Source organism: Vanellus vanellus (assembly GCF_965231255.1).
Source record: "Vanellus vanellus genome assembly, chromosome: 10".
Lineage (NCBI taxonomy): Eukaryota > Metazoa > Chordata > Aves > Charadriiformes > Charadriidae > Vanellus > Vanellus vanellus.
In genome coordinates this window covers 23,179,574-23,196,791 of record NC_138915.1, presented here as the reverse complement: position 1 = coordinate 23,196,791, position 17,218 = coordinate 23,179,574, and the positions used below count along the sequence as shown (strand labels likewise).

The 17,218-nt window shown below is 43.5% G+C and overlaps 1 protein-coding gene across 1 annotated transcript in view; it reads right to left on the bottom strand.

Annotated features, from left to right (window-relative positions):
• The window catches only part of KLHL13 (kelch like family member 13), an 85,574-nt gene extending 68,926 nt beyond the window's left edge, over positions 1-16,648 (bottom strand). The window contains exons 1-2 of the mRNA XM_082488204.1: positions 16,553-16,648; positions 1,206-1,264 (exon numbers count right to left, since the gene is read on the bottom strand). Of these exons, the coding sequence (XP_082344330.1) occupies positions 1,206-1,264; positions 16,553-16,594 (101 nt within the window). The 5' untranslated portion in view covers positions 16,595-16,648. The remainder of the gene's footprint in view (positions 1-1,205; positions 1,265-16,552) is intronic.
• Positions 16,649-17,218: the final 570 nt, after the last annotated feature.

Here is a 17,218-nt window from a genome sequence, read left to right as displayed (position 1 = left end):
TTGGAGTTTAAGCAATTACTAGTCTATGACAGCAAAAGGATATTTTTCAATTTAAAAAAAAAACCAAAATTTTCATGATGTAGCATTAATACTACAAATGCCAAAAAAATTTAGAGGTGCCTGAGGTAAGAGCAGCTCTGCTGACTTGAGCTGTTCAGTGCCAAGAAAAGCACTGAAGTTGTCCACAAAGGCACCATTCTCCTAGATAATTATCATTAGAACAAAGCAGTAGCTCCGGAGTATCAAAGCTTACAGTTTAAAAGAAAGCACTCAAGACCACATTACTCGTATCATACTTTAAAAAAAAAAAGAAAGCACAAAGACTATCACGGAAAACCCTAAAATAACATGCTGCTTTAATTCTCAACTGTTACTGGAAATTTGGGCAAAAAAAATGGAAACACTGAGACTAATCACCCCAAAAGAAAGAGCTGGTTGATGAGTCTACAGCACTAGAAACATAGTTATGGAGTCCATCTGACAAATAAGACATTACATCACCTAACTATGGCCACAAAAAATGACCCTGTTCCCACAAAACTAAGTCCTTTAAGTACTTATTTAGGTACAGTTATAGTCTGTCATAGAGGTTCTTCCTTTCCTGTAATATTCTGGGAGCGCAGTTTAGCTGCACGCTCCCAGAATATTGTTGCATTCCAGCAGACAGGAACTGAAAACTTTCAGGAAAGCTTCTATTGACTGCTACTATTCCCATCTTCTTTATGGTAAATATATTAGACTTCCAATCAAAGTCAGACAAGAACAATGAAGCGTTAATAACCTGTCACGTAGAATAGGTAGCACCAGTAAGCCTGGCAGAAGGGCTTTTATAAGCACTGAGTTAACACGACTGAAGGATACCCGTATACCCGATGTCAGGGCTTTTACTGATGTCTAGAACACATTCAGCAGTCAACAGTAAAAGCCTTTGGCAGACTTAACACTCTAGAAAATGTAGGTGTCACGGTTAATCATTTATGAAACCATACATATCCTATTGCTTGGTCTTCCAGCTCTTTATTTCAACCATCGGCTTTGTCTCTGCTTTCCATGAAGCGCTCTATATTCACAGCTTTCCCGACCCAAATGAAAACTGTTAGGTATATGGCACAGTTATTTTAAGCGAAGAAATAAAAAAAAAAAAAAAAAATTAATTCCCACATTAGCATTTTGGGCTTTTTAGAAAACACACGTCAGTTACTCACAAAGTGTCTCTCCACATCATCTCTGATAAGCGGGAATATCTCCTCTGTTCTTCATGCACCTGTAGTCAAACAGAAAAGAATTGAAGCAGAGTCACAGACAGACAGCCCGAAATAGCATCTGCCTCTCAGATCCCATGGATTTTCACAAAACAAACCAAGATTCATTCTCAACATTCACACACAATGTGACTTTTTTCCCCCCATTTCACTAACTTCCTCCAGTAAAATTACACAGATAAAGGAGGACAAAATAAAGAAAATTGCTTCTCATTTGCATGTATTACGCTGCTCTTTGCTGCGGAAACAAGGATGAATTATGAAAACTAATCAAGTGAGCAGAGAGAGCACATGCCCTAGATTTTTCAAATAATCTCTTGGTTTAACCCAGTTGTTTCTGAGCCTGCCTATCCCATGAACAATTTACTAAAATGGAAGCTGTGACTCATTAAAGCCACCTTTCATTTTAAGAGGGAGCAAAACAGCTCAAATTATTTACATGCGAGATGTAATCACATTAGTTTGTACAGAAGAGGCCAAAATTTTAATGAGTTCCATTTTTAAGATCTAATATAGTTGATAAAAAAACTCCCTGTTCAATGTTTTTTATGTCTCAAGAGCATGACATCTTACAGCCTTTAACCAAAACAAAAGACTACAGACTATAGTCAAGTTTGTGAACTTGTACTCGAAGGGACAGTGTAAAAGTTGTAAGATTTCAATTTGCTGACATCACTCAGCAGCAAGCGATGCAAAATATAAACTATTCAATACCCCGGAAAAAAGCCACATTTCTGATTTTTGATCTTTTGTATATTTTACATTGATAAACATAAGTGAAGGATAAAAAAATAGTAGCTGTAATCAAATATTCCTTTAAAGCAATTTACTACTAATTCACAGCCCAAGGCAAATATTCCTATTTCTTTATTAATGCTTTTAACACACAAAAGTAAATCAGTATTTTTAAATATGGTCACAAAAGAGTAAATCTATGTAACAGATCTGAAATTACAGATCAGTTTCTATAGAAGAGAAAACAGAAGCTTCTGCAAATCACGCTCTCCCCTCCGATCCCCCTGTACCCTTACAAATACAATTCTGACTTCAGAGAGCAGGTGACAAGCAATGCTAATTTAGGAGCCTGTCTAAAATTTTTTACTTTGTTAAAGAAGAATTAGACATTTAGTGGAAGGAAATCGCACGCAGTATTTGTAAGCGTGAATTATAAATTCAGTGTGTGCTTTGCAGTACTTTGAATGTGCCATAACGGAGACAGCATCGAACAGAATTGCTTAACAGTATCCCACGTGCCCGCTCCCTCCCGCTGATCCGAGAGCAGCATAAGGTGCTTCCTAACTCCTGATGTCGCTCAGGACATCCTCTTGTTTCACACAAACTTCAAGTTTTCCTCTATTAAAGAAGTCTGAGTAAACAGGATATATTTTATCTATTGTCCATCATAAAACTAACATGTTCAAAAAGTACCGTGTACATCTGAACTCCTTTCCTACCGCCATACTCAGGAAAAATTATTTGTACGGCCCTGCAGGATGTGTGCGGCGTGGTTAATGGCATTCGGATGGATGCTGCAGTCTCGCTCCTCGTTTTACCATCCCGTGGGCATCACTCAGGCTTCTCTACGAGGCAAATACACTGCACAACCATGCGAAGGCATCAAAAGACAGGTACCCTTGGCTTTGGAAAACTCTAAGGTTGGGAACAAAAGAAGTTGGCCTCCTCTTGGGCAAGCACATGCTACAGATGGGCTTGTGTATCTAGTTAAGCATCTTCTTTCCATACACCTACTCAGTGAGGTCAAACCATGTTCCTTTCATGCGGGCTTTAATATCTGTATGTATCAACTATACTGCTCACTCCAGCTCACTTAAAGAATAGGAAGAAAAACTGACTTTTCAATTATTAACTACAAATATATTTTTTTTTTAAATCCTGCCATTTTACATAATTTCCCTAAACAGGTCACTCCAAGTCAACTTAGCTACAAGTTTCTTCAAGTTTTTGGAGAAATAAGTGTTAGTAGCACACAGTAAATTTGAGCTGTACCAAATAAACCCAGACCCGAATTCTTGAAAAGATCAGCTTCACCTTCTTCCACAGACTGTTTAACACATTGGACTGGACAAAATATATACATTCAGTTAGTAATACTTCTAATAACTTTAACCCTGTTGCCTGGTTTCAAACTTGCTGGAGCAGGGCCAGAGGAGGCCCCAGAGATGCTGGGAGGGCTGGAGCCCCTCTGCTGGGAGGACAGGCTGGGAGAGGTGGGGGGGTCAGCCTGGAGAAGAGAAGGCTCCGGGGAGACCTCAGAGCCCCTTCCAGTGCCTAAAGGGGCTCCAGGAGGGCTGGGGAGGGACTCTGGATCAGGGAGGGCAGCCATGGGATGAGGGGGAATGGTTTTACACTGGAAGAGGGGAGATTTAGATGAGATATGAGGAAGAAATTGTTGACTGTGCGGGCGGTGAGCCCCTGGCGCAGGGTGCCCCGAGAAGCTGTGGCTGCCCCATCCCTGGAGGTGTTCAAGGCCAGGTTGGACGGGGCTTGGAGCAACCTGGGCTGGGGGGAGGTGGCCCTGCCCAGGGCAGGGGGTGGCGCTGGATGGTCTTCAAGGTCCCTTCCAACTCTATTCATTCTATGATTCTATAAATAAAAAGCCACACTGCTTGTGAAAGAAAGCTGAGCCAATTATACTGCAAGGTGAAAGCTGAATTTTTCTTCTTTTAAAATTTGGAGTCTTTTTCTTTTTTTTTTTTTAACGACTGCTGATGAGACAAAAACTACCTCTCTGGAGCTGCGTGCCTGGCTTGCAGTAGAAAATCATAAGAAATGCCACTGGTATATTTTTTTTCCTGTACATAGGAGAAAAATAAAGATTATAAAAACAAATAGTGCAGGATGGGCAAGCTGATGCGCACAAGTTCTAAACCTGGCAACTGATGGATTTTCTTCAAATAAAGTACAAAATTCAGCAAGCACATGAGGAATGTTTACCGAGTTTCATTACCACAGAAATTCAGAGAGCTCAAATTCCATGTTAAAAATATTTTTTTTTTCACACTCAGAAAAGTTCTAGTTAACTTTCAACTTTAACAGTAGAGCTGCTACCAACTTTTCCATCCTAATTGTTAATTCTACCTGCCCAACACACAAATACGAGAAATTCACACCTCCACTTACAACTTTACAGCTACTCCCCATGTCCATACAAAAGCCAAATCTTATCACCAGCACTAACATACCACCCCCACCCACCCCACCCCCCCCCTCCAGGGGCTGAATTTCTCACTGCTCTCTGAGTTGCTCAGATCTCTTTGGCTTATGGTGTTTGCTCTTGTTGCTGCTGCTGTTATATTTTTGCCATCATTCTTTCAAATACGCAAAAGCAAGTACATATATTTATGAATAACTATTCATTTCCTATATAACACATTATATTTGTTTTAATAACCTTCAGCATGAATTTAGGAAGAAAATTTAAAAGGTGTGTGGTTAAGATCCACGTAAAAATGATTAGCATTTCACTGAGAAGTTAAATGACTTCTAATTCCAACTCCATAAAATAAATAAAAACACTGCATGTGTTGGTGCCAGCGCACACAACTCACATCGCAGACACCCTGTAAAATTGTTTGATTTTTATGCCTCTATTTTCACAGCATCCCAGAGTGGTAAGGGCTGGAAGGGCCCTCTGGAGCTCCCCCATCCCACCCCCCGCCAGAGCAGGGGCACCTCCAGCAGTGGCACAGGACACCTCCAGGCGGGTTTGGAATGGCTCCAGAGGGGGAGACTCCCCCCCTCTCTGGGCAGCTGTGCCAGTGCTCTGCCGCCCCCACAGGAGAGAAGTCCCTCCTCAGGTTGAGATGGAACTGCCCATGGTCACGTTTGTGCCCGTTCCCTCTTGTCCTGTCACTGGGAAGAGTCTGGCCCCGTCCTCTTGCCACCCGCCCTCTAGATATTGATAAGCACTGAAGAGATCCCCTCTCAGCCTTCTCTTCTCCAGACTAAATTTTGGCTATTTTGCCTTTTATCGGAATGCTCTAGGGTTTTCAGAGTTGATAGATGATGCACACGACTTATGTAGGTAACGTGTGTCTGTTACGGTCAGCTCTTCAGAAACAACCACGACTGAGTGACACAAGAGATGCCAAAGAGTGTACAACAAAGCCAGCGGGGCACAGCCCAGGAAGCCATTAAATGAACGAGCCCACCCATCCGCGGTGGCAAACATCTGAGCGCACAGCGGACATGACAAATGCACTCATCAGGTCAGAGAAGAGACCTCGGCAAACACGCTCTTTCTCCAGAAGGCGAGTTGTTTTCACACGGCGCTCAGAAATCACAAGCCCAGAAGATGCTGTGCATTAACCTGACCCATACCGTCGACGCAGTCCTTTTCTCCTGCACAGCAGCCAAGGAAAATTAAAACCGTAACAAAACGGAACTGCTGAAAAACAGACTGTTGACTAAATCCACAGGGAGCATGAGGCTAGATTCTAGCCTGGGAACATTCATGAAGGACACTGTTCCACATCCTGCTTGGTCTGACCTAACGAGCGCTCGTCGGCCTCGCGCCGAACCTGACGAAGCAGGAGCTGCCCCACGGGAGCACATGCTGTCGAAGGGCAAGCGGCGCCCAGCACGGCCAGGCTACACCAGCACAGCCGGGCCAGTATGGCCCAGCACCCACCCAGCAACCCAGCCAAGGGCAGAAGGCGGCAGCAGCATCGCCCCTTTCAGCAGCAGCTGATTAATTCGGACAATAAACTATACTGTTAAAAGAAAAATGCTTTACTGTCTAAATAAGTAGTAATAAGACAATTCTCTCTCTAAATACAGAGAAGTTAAGGCCTAAAAAAGGCATTTTTATCTTAAAAGTAGGATGTAGAATAGCCTGATGTTTTCACTGTGAACTTTGTATGCATTTCTGGGCATTAGAATAACCTCCCAGTTTTTATAACAGGCATCAGAGTTGCGTTACCCGAGAGCAGCATTAACATATATCAAATATCACCTGATAATCAATAATTAACAAGCAGAATCAATACTATTTTCCACCTACAAACTAGAAGTATATAAGCATTTAAACATTTTCAATAAAAATCACGTCTACACACAAAAGAAACCCCATACCTTAGTCTACAAGAAGGTATAACTGGAGCTACCAATTCGCTTCAGCCAGCCAAGGCACTGCTTTCTGAAAACCCCCAATAAACTGGTGAAATACAACTCTAGGTACCAGAACAGATCTTATCCTAACGGAAATTTAGCAATTGTATTAAATGAATAAGTTTTGCCCACCAAAAGCAATGCTACCGTGCTCGTTAACTGCAATTACATAATGTCCTTTGTTAACGTGCTTTAAAAATATGTTCAATAAAAATTTTATTTGACCTATTTCAGGAACACAAAATAAACCGAGCTTCAGCATGTTCACACAAGCCTGCAAGTCTTTGGTAATATTTTACGCGTAGAAAACAAGCCTCTCCGTGTAGTATTCCACCCTTCTATATGCAAGAGAAAACAGTTCTCTGAAGATCGAACCATTAACACACTGCTTATAAATCACACCCAAGTCAAACACCTCCAGTTTAAAACGGCACCATAGGCAGCAGGAAAATGCTGTGCCATACTGGATGCCCCTATGTTACGCTCTCAAAATCGGGAGCTTCGGCAATTACAGCATAGCACAATCCAGCCCCAGGGAAGGAACGGACTTTTCTCCCATTAGGCTGAGCCCTAAGGAGACCAGCTCCGCACAGCAATCCCAGCCTGGGACCAAAGGAGCAGGTGACAAGGAGGGGGCTGCAGAGAACACAGCGCAGTGAACGTGAGCTTAAGATGCCAGCACAGGGAGGGGACCAGGAGGCAGCAGGGACTGGGAAAGCCCGAGCGAGACAAGCCAGCTCCCTGGAAGAGCCCCGCAGACCTGCCAGGTCAGTACCTCCCCTGGGTTCCCATGGGCTTTGTTGCTTGGACGCCAGCACGGCTCTCTCCCTCCTGCCCTCGGTCCAAACACCTGCGCCATCTCTTCAGCCACAGTTGCAGCTCTGAGCGTCACTCATCTGAGCATCTGGCCATGGCAGCTGCCTAAAATGCTATTCTCCTCCTAATGCTGTCACCACAGCCACAACCCGGAGCAGGTCCCTACCAGCGACGATGCCCGTACTCCTGTTTGTGGGTGCCCGGGCTATAAAGCGAGCATCTTCCATGTCACTCCTCTATTAAAGGCAATGTGGGCTTCTGCCTCCATGGTTATGACTGGAGGAAAGTTTTTAGTCATTATCTCTCAACAGCCCTGAAAGTAGAGAGCTGTGACTCTCAGCCCGCACGGGTTGTTACCCTTTGCCAGGAACTCCGTTCTGGGCAGTGTATGGCACAGATTTAGAGGCATCGACTAAATACTGCTCAGAAAGGGTTAATGGAAAGGCCAGTTCACACCAGACTGAAAACGAGTGATAACAACAGGAGGTGAAATCCTGTGAAGCTTCCTAGTAAAATAACATACACTTCAGTAGACTGAAATCTTCCAGTCTTCAGAAGTGACTTTTGGATAGCCACCATACATTATCTGACAATAACAGCAACATTATCTGACAATAACAGCAAAAAAAAAAAAAAAAAAAAAAAAAGCTCAGAACATTAAAGGCCACTTTCCCATTTTCTGCTGTAAAACCTTTTGGTACCCCTCTCCTATACGACACCCCAGAGTATCAGAGCCACCCGCTTCGCCGAGAAACTAAATCCATGGTATTTCCTTAAGCTACCATTTCAGGTATCCATGTGACAAGCCACCTTGGAATCACTTTCCACTATCAGCCTTCCCACCTGCTGTTACTTTCATCAGCCACGTCCTTTACCTGCAGGCTTCATCTAAACCACATCCCTGGAAAAAAAAATATAAATCTACATATGCAAATAAAGGCCTGGGAAAAATGCTTCTGGATCAAGTTAGTCAGCATGATTTCAAACACCAATCACCGTCAGCAAGCTCGCTAATTTTGGAGTGCTGTTAACAGGTGAAGGTGGAAGCTAAGGGAATGCCAGGCGGCAGATCAACTTAAAGGCATTAGTTTTCCTAATTTTTTTTTTTCCTTTGTTTTCTAACAGAAATGTTGAGCATACCTTAAAAAGACACAACCACCGCACTGATAACTCGGGAAACAGCAGGCCATGAGGCTATCCAGAGCACAGCAGAGCGCACTCCGCTCAACGGCTTACCATAAGCCAAACGAATGACATGATAGTTGAATAAGATGCGTTTCACATGTTAGTAATTTAGCTTATTACTCAGTAGCACGTGGACATTTTCTAACACTACGGGATTAACGGCAAAGATAAGATTTGGATTTCTAAAGCTATTTGTCCTAGAAATGGACATTAAGAACCTCCCAGGCACAAGGACCTTGAACACCAGTACAACAGTCCAGCTCTCTTGGCCCCAGTCACCACCTCGAAAGGAGAGCCAGAGGAGAAGCCACACAGCTTTTAGATAACTGATTGGCAGGGAACAAACAACCCAAGATCATTCTAGGTGTCTCAACTTTTACCAAGAATCATTGCCACCCTCAAAATTCCTCTTAACTACACCATAGGCATGCGATTATTCTCTGACATTACGTACATTTGTTCTCAGCTCCACAAGAAATCACCAGGCTTTGTCAGAGCAAACCTGTGAACAGCAAAGTTCCCTGCCTTACCTTTCAAAGGGGGAAGCTTGCTAAATAGGACAGTTTAAAATGAATGAATGTTTAAGCACAGCTTAAATTGTTAGCTCAGTCTCTCCAAGATGCGAAAAAGTAAACTGAAGCTTTAGCCACATTCTGGTAAGATTTCAAAGCTATTTAATTATCTACAAATACATACATTTCTCTTTTTCAGCTAAGCTGAACAAACTTCTCAAAAAGTCTTAACAGTATCTCCTTGTGTTACATACACTATTTTGTACGAAGAACTAAACAGCCTCCTGTGTCTTTACCAATTGTTCTAATAAATGACCTAAGGCTACCTAATTTGATCCACAACAATTTAACAATTACAGTATTTTCATCAAAGGAGAGTTCTGAGATTTTCAAGATGTTAACAGTGCCTAACATTTCAAGTATATCAACCAGCTTTTGCGAGCCCTGGGTAAAACACTGCTCACATGGAAGAATTAAACATGACACGGTCAGAGAGTTCTACAGGAGAAAATGAAATATTTTTCATTTGAACATTTGAATGTTAAGCATTTAAACTGCTGTGAAGAGTTTAGATACAAGGGTTTCCAAGAGCTGTTGATTTACAATTGACTATATCCAAATCACGGTATTTAACAATACAAAAGCCTTCTAATTTCTGCCCCACTAAAGGCTGACAAATAGCGTCAACAGCATCTGCTGAACATTTACACTTTACCAGCATGCTACTCACCCACACAGTCTCTCATAAGTCATCTGTTTTGTACTGGGAAAATTCATCAGAATAATTTTCAATGCATCAATTTAAGGATGCCTACTGCAACATCTGGGAAGGGCTATATAAAGCATACAGAGCATGTATGTACATAAATATTTATCTATGTATCCTTCAAACTAGAAAGTTTCAGGCTAGCAACAACACAAAAATATACCAGTATTTTGATCAACACTTAAAAATTATCTTTAAAGGTGCCTGCTTTCTTGGATGCATAAACCATTTAATCAACATTTGTTAAACGCTGTTTCATATGAGGAAAACACCACACACAAGCCAGATGTGAAAGGTCAGGCCCATTTAGCCAAGCCACTAACAGGAGCAGTGAAAGTAAAATGACACTGCGCTCTCACAGCTTCCCTCAGCCAGCGTTTTAGGGACTTCCTCCCACAAACGGCATCCCAAATGCAGTCTTTGCCACTCCGCAATTCATTTGTCTCTTCCTCTAATTTGTGTAATCCCATTTCAAACTCCTTTGCGTTCAGGCTATCCCGTGACACAGGAGTCTCGATATAATTACACACGACTTAACAATGGAGCCTCACAATATAATTCCACATTACAGCAAAGCATCCTTCAGCTACCACCTCAATAATCGCATAATGCACCACCCGCAGTAGCCTTCCCACCTCCAGCGGGATACTGGCTGCAGGGACTGCCCCAGTACTGTTTCCCAGAGCGTGCTCCCCTACCGAGCCACCCCTCGACTCACTGTGCTGCCTCTTTACTGCACCAAAACCTGGGAGCACAGCCACATCAAACTACACAACGCATTGCCTAATTTATGTTAATTGAACAGGAAGTGGGGGTTTTCCATTAAAAAAAAAAATAATTATTATTGGCATACACAAAGCATCTCAACTTTCTTACTGTTCATGGCAGGATCCCAGGGCGATGTTTCGCCATTCCCAAGGAGTCCAGGTTAATTTTGACATCTAGAACAAGGTTCAGGAAGAGAAAAAAAAAAAAATTGTCACACATGTTTGCACGCTATTATTCACTGTAGATGTTATTTTAAAGAACTGCAGAGTACAGCATCTCCAACAGAGTTAACTATTGGCTTCTGCAGCTCTGAGCTCTGTCTCCATTGCGAGTGGAAAATTGGATAGCCCCTCTGCTTGCCCGGAGGGAAAGTTCACATAACTCACTACAAAATCTGTGGCGCCCTGCTCTTTTCCATGTATACAGAGTACTTCATACACAATTCTGCAAGACCACGGCTTCAAATAAAAATCAATTTCAACAATAGCACGGAAGGAAAAAAAGCCAGAGCTAACTTTTGCTTTTAAACTAGTCTCTCCGTGTATCAGAAGTATAGCCACCATTTTAGGCAAAGCACTAAATGCATCCAAGTCACAGGAGGTACAGAAGTCCAAACAGAAGTAATATCTTCCATCACGATACTAAGGCGAGCATGCTTTTCACAAATTCACCCCCCCCCCCCCCCCATCGCTGTCAGAGCGGGAGGCCATCGGGCTGGGCTCACAGAAAGAGCACCGGTCACAACGGAGCTGCAATAGCGCAGAGTTACAGCGAAAGGTCGCGCGGCCATTTGGAAGTCATCTTCCTGGCCAGAATGAAGAACTGGGGAGCAGGAGTTGGTAGGAGACACTGCTTTGCTTTTTAATGCTGAAAAGACAGCGTGTCCAATTGAAGTGCCCAGTTGCAAAGGAAAAAAGCAGCCAGTTGCCCCAAAATGCAAAGAGCAATTAGCAGTATTGTCATTTGCAATGGCAGTCTGGCAGTCGTGGGTTTTTTATTCATTCTAACGTGACGCCGGCAACGACGCTGACGGCTTTCGCTTCCTCCGCAGTTCCTCTTAGAAGAGGAAAAAAAAAATTGAAACCTTACACTTGGCAACCCGTGTTCTCACATTCAGTTACACCGCTAAGTGGGGGTCACTTCTACAATTCAATGAATGAACAGTATTTTTTCAATGACAACCCCTTGCCAACCTAAGGTTATTCATCCAGTTAAAACAATGAAACAATACTAACAACAAAATCACAGAGGAAACCGCAAGTTAACCAATAATAACAGATAAGAAGCCCTACGGGACATTCAAACTTCTTAACCAAATCAAAGGAGTTACCCGAAGATTAGAGAGGCTACTGCAGTCTTATTTCATGAAGCTGTCTTCCTTTTGACACTGCTCCTTAAAATGCGACAAATTATTTTGCTTTTTATAGATGCGTATCTCTACACCAGCCATCAGCAAGACGCGTGGTCCAGAATTAAATGCATATTAATGTGGCAGGGATGACACCGACAAGTCATCAGGAAGCCTCTTGGGTTGTTTTGGTGAAGAAAGCCAGCAGGACAAGAAGTTGGAAGGTAGTTCCCGGTGGCAAGAAGCTCTTTAACACCGGGCGTAAGATCCACCAGCCCCATCAGAGGGTCCTGCGTAACCTGCGTCGCTGCGGAGCCGTGTCAGGCGGCTCCAGCCACGCAGCGGCACAGCGGAGGCCCTTGTGAAAGGCTCTCAGCAATGAAAATCCCCAACAATGGCAGACTTGTTAGCCGCATCTGGGATGGCACTGAAACAATAAAGTCAATACAAAGATAGTGTTTTTTCCTCCAACCCACTCTTTCTTTTTTTTTTTTCCCTCCTCCCATTTCTTTTTCCACCATTATTTATTCCTGACTCCATGTTCAGGACTGTAAAGTGTTGCCATGCAACCTCTTCTCTTGCACTTTCGTATTTTCCAGCCGAACTCCCTCCTACCATTAATTTTATTCATGAATAAACAATCTGAACTGGTAACAGGAGCTGGTTATAACCACAGCGTGGACCTTTTCTGTACGCACGTGGGGAAGACAGGACACTTGCACAGCCATGCCATCCCACGTCCCATGCCACCCACCAGCCTGGCAGTGCTGCCAGAACAAGGCTAGTGCTACTGCCATCCCTTGCCTCCCCAGAAACCATGTCTACATCGAACCGCTGCTTCTTTCACCCCACACCAGCAGAGCGCTACAGCCTAACCAGAAAATATCTTCATTCCCTACGAGGACGATGAACTGGGATTCTCTTACTTCACTTGTAATCATGGGGTTATTTGCAGGGGAGAAGCCACATTTCAGTTTTTTTGGTTGTGAACCTCTGCGCCAGGTCTGGATCTCCTCCTCTTGATACAGCTGTGCTGTGGAGGAGCTCAGCACCCTCAGCTGCTCGTCCCTGCTCTCGGCCAGGCGGCTACCAGCTGAGCTGCTCTTAGGTACTGGCTAACCTATTTACTCAGGATCAGCCGATACAAAGAGCAATTATTTAGGCTGTTTAAACCACTCCGGCTTATTTTGCTTGGCTTTCGGCAGAAAAACTCACATAATTGCCTAAGCTGCCAGAGGTGAAGGTTTACAGCCCCCTTACTGAAATATTTTCTCCTCCTACAAACCAGGAACGGTGGCCAACAGCAAAACCAGACAAGAAACCCCTGCCGGCATCCCAAAAGAAACTAGGGCTGTTGGCACACTCGGCATCACCCAAGGAATTAATGTGAAGAGGAGGGCAAGTCTGGCTTACATCTCCTGAGCCCTTTCCAGGGAAGAAATTTCACCTAGCTCTTCACCCAGAGAAGGCACCACGCGGAGCTCCGCAAGCGGGGACGGCCACGTGAGACTGATATTAACACAGCAACACAAGCCTTTGCCCTCGGAGGAAGGCAAGAGATGCTGGTAAAATCCATCAAGTTGCCTAAAGGCTACGAGTTTTGAAAGAAAAAAACGCTACCAAGTCAGACTACATGCTTACTAAGATGTTGTCAACCACATTAACCGCCTTTTTTTTTTTCCGTTGCACCCTCCCCACCCACCGCCACACACAAACCCCAGAAAAATAGCAGGTGGAAGAAAGACTACAGCGGCTTAAGAAAATTTGGGAACAGAAACTGCCTTTTTGTTCTGCACATGTGAAGCACTATCGTACCAAGGTCTTGGTCCGTCACTGTGGTTCTTAAAGCCATCAGGTATACAGATCAGCAAGAGCGCTAACAAACAAAAATAGTAGTAAGAAATCGTGGTTGGAAAGCAAAACCTCAGGGTCTCTACCTTCTTGCTAAAAGGAGATGCTAGGGGAGCTGTGCCACGGTCCATTTAGAGCCTCACAGCAAACTCCTCCACAAATTCAACCTTACATTAAGATAAGCTACTAAACTATTCCTGAAAAAAGATTAGCCTACTTGCAAAGATACGGGCCAGGCTCTCTGGTAGCAAGCGATACCACCAACATCACTAAGATAACTGAGCTAATGACACTTCCACCAACTCCAAGATAGCCGATAACGTGATCATCTCATTTCTGTTCTCCTTTTAATACTAAAACTCCCTGTTCAGACATAAAGGACAAAATTTTCAGACTCAGAGGGAAAATATGGCACCAAGTCCCACCTGGACTACAAGACTGCCCACACCAGCCCTTCTACCATTAAAGACATCAGTCTAATGAAGAAGAGTCAGTGAACGCTTATGTACTTACCATTACACCTCCGTGAGCAGCCACAAGAGACTGGTGTGATTTGCATAGCTACCCAGGGAGCAACGTAAGGCAGCTCGAGCAATCTAGTACATTCAGGTTCAATATTGCTGAATTTTATCATTTGAATCTTTCGTAGCTCAAGTGCTTAATTCATAATTTCCCAGTTTGAAAGCGTAAGCTCACAAAGTCTTTAGTTTATATATCTCATAGGTCATATACCCTGATGGAAATACTTTAATTCCACTGTATAAAAACAAGCTTAAAACAGCAAACACAAGAGTGCAGCTTAAATTTCTAGATATAACACCACCACTGCTAAATTACAAATTCAACATTAAAGAGAACAAAACTGGTTACATTCTGTTCCTGTTAAAAGTTTCCAACATAAACAGGCAATAAAATACAGTTGTTAGTAAAGGACAGCAATACAACCACTTACTTGCTACTACTTAAAAAGTTACTCTCTACTAGCGAGCGGAAAGATGATCAGGGAGGGGAGGCGGGGGGGATAAACTATTAATACACGTCTTCTACAACACTGGCACTCTGATGGATAATCAGCTTCTAAAAAAAAAATAATATATATACAGAATACATGCCAACGCCTGTAGGATTCTAGTGCCACTCACGGCTTTCTTTAAATAACGGATGTGCTACTCACTTCCTCAGTTCTATTCAAAATCTGTGGGCAGCTATAAACTTGCCCGGAACCGTGCCTGTTTCGTAACACCAGAGCTACTTGAGAGTCAGGCACCGAGAAGCCAAAACTTGACACGGCAGAAGAGCAACCCCTTTCTCCCTCTCAGCTTCCTTCAGGAGCCAGATAACATCGGTGAGCAGGGTGCAGGCCAGTGTTTTGATTCCTCCAGAGCTGAGACAAAAGCTTTCCCCCTGCCTCATTGTAGAGCTGAATTCACGCTTTCATGAATTTATGTGGATCGTTCAGCTCCTAGACAGGTAGAAAGCTAGCTGGAGAACAGCAGCCCCGGGAATATCTCCTTAAAGGCATCTGGAAACATGAGTAGTTTGAAGTGGGAGCACTGCCCCGGTCCTGCAGCGTTGAGTTCGATGCTCCATCCCCAGCATCTGCTGGGAGAAGCAGACCTGCTTTCCCTCCGCTCACCTCCGGCCACATCATTCCTGCCTCTACCTGTGAGAGCAACAGCAAGGTGTAGCCACAGGGTGAGTTAGCAAACTGATAAAACCGTTCCTGAGTGGGTTAGTTTCCCATGAGATAAGCAGCATGAAAGAAATCACCCTGCAATCACATAAGCGTTACCTCTGCCAAGGGAGCTGCAGCGGGAGAGCAGGGGCACAAGGCAGGACCACCCAGAGGTGCCGCAGATGAGGTCATCTCCAACACCAAACTGCCTCCAAAGCCTCAAGCATCAGATTTTGCCCTCCAAGTGTGAGTTTTCTGGTTAATTTTTCAATCCGTAAGAGGTTTATAAATAAGTTTTAAAATTTAAAAGTCATGTTTTGCTTTTATTTCTTACAGAATTATTTAAATAGGTAGAAAATATACCACAGCAACATGTAACAGAAATAGAGCTTCAACTTTAGCGAGATGGGTTTTGCGCCAGTACAGTAAAAAACTGCTGGTTATTACAGGTCGTTATCGTAACATACTGCTGGATATTCTACATCAGCATTATCAGATAAGGTCAGTTATTCAAAAAAATCAAAGTTCCCACGATGCTAAATGAAATGCACATGGAACACACTCAACTTGAAACCAGAACAGACCACTCACATGGAGATCCAAAAAAACAATCAGGAAAAAGGATATGGATTGAAATTCCTATGTTTATCCTTGCTTTCTTCAACCTACGGGATTCTCCCTAATATTTAATCATTATCACTTGTACACCCCAAAATCCTGATTTTTTTTCATGACATGGAACCTCACCTTCCTCGTAACAACAGTTTGCACCTGACCAGACGGAGGTGTAATCAAGCTCGTTTACAACGTACCACAGTTTTCATTTGTCACATCGCTAAATCCTGGTCTGCAATTTCTGAATGACACAGACTGACAAAATTGGCCCTGTCGGGTTATTTTTCTCACCGAGATTAAAGGCACAAAGTTCTTCCCCTGCCTCCCCGCAAAGGTGGAAATTTACATTCAGAATGGGACGAACGCGTTGAGATGCTGAGCACTGCAATATCTGTTCAAACATTTACTTTTAAGCCCTGGGAGCTAGGACAGGCACTCAAATCACCCCATCCCTGGTTTTATCCATGAGGTTTGTGCAACGCATTCCCGCGTGCTTTTTGCTGACTGTTCTTCTTCTAGCAAGGTGGAACAGCTTAGACAGGACCGCCGTCCTAAAGCAGCTTATACCTCCCACCTTCAGGCAAATTAAGAGACTTCCGAGAGGCAGGACAAACAAGTACGTACGCCAGTAGGCAGAAGGAGCCCAAGGAAGGTGTCTGACATCATGGGTAAACAGTCCTGCTGCTTTGACTACTGACAGCCAGTTCCGCTTCGGGTCCCATCCACACCTGCATAAAAAAACATCAGCAGTTTGGCCCTGTCGACAGCCTCCCACGTGCAGCGCTGCCTGGGGACCCCTCCGGAGCTGGGTCCCTCGGCAAGGAACAGCAGAACGCATAACCCACCAGCTCAAGGAGCCACGGGGCACCTGGGAAGATTGATGCTCCGTAATACAGGAATGGAAAAAGGTTTTAAGTTTCCCCTAAAATTTAAGCGACTACAAGTTTGAGCAAAAACTCGGAGAACTTCTTTGAAAGCAAAACTTCTGTTCGCAATCTATTTTCATTTCTACTTTCACCTGTGCATAAGCTTCCTCATATTTTAAATACTTCGTATTAAAAGAACCAAGAGGAATAACTTTAAAAACGGAGAGCACGTTGGCGTTGCCAAACAAATCTCACACATTTCACAACTATAGAAGACACCAAGCAGCTGCATCAATCACAAAGAAGAAGTTAAAACAAAAGCCCCAAGAAAATCATATGACCAGCGTCATTAGTAGTTACAACAAAGCACTGTTTCCACAAAAGGAAACAGAATAACTATTTCTCACAGCAAGTTTAAAGCAAA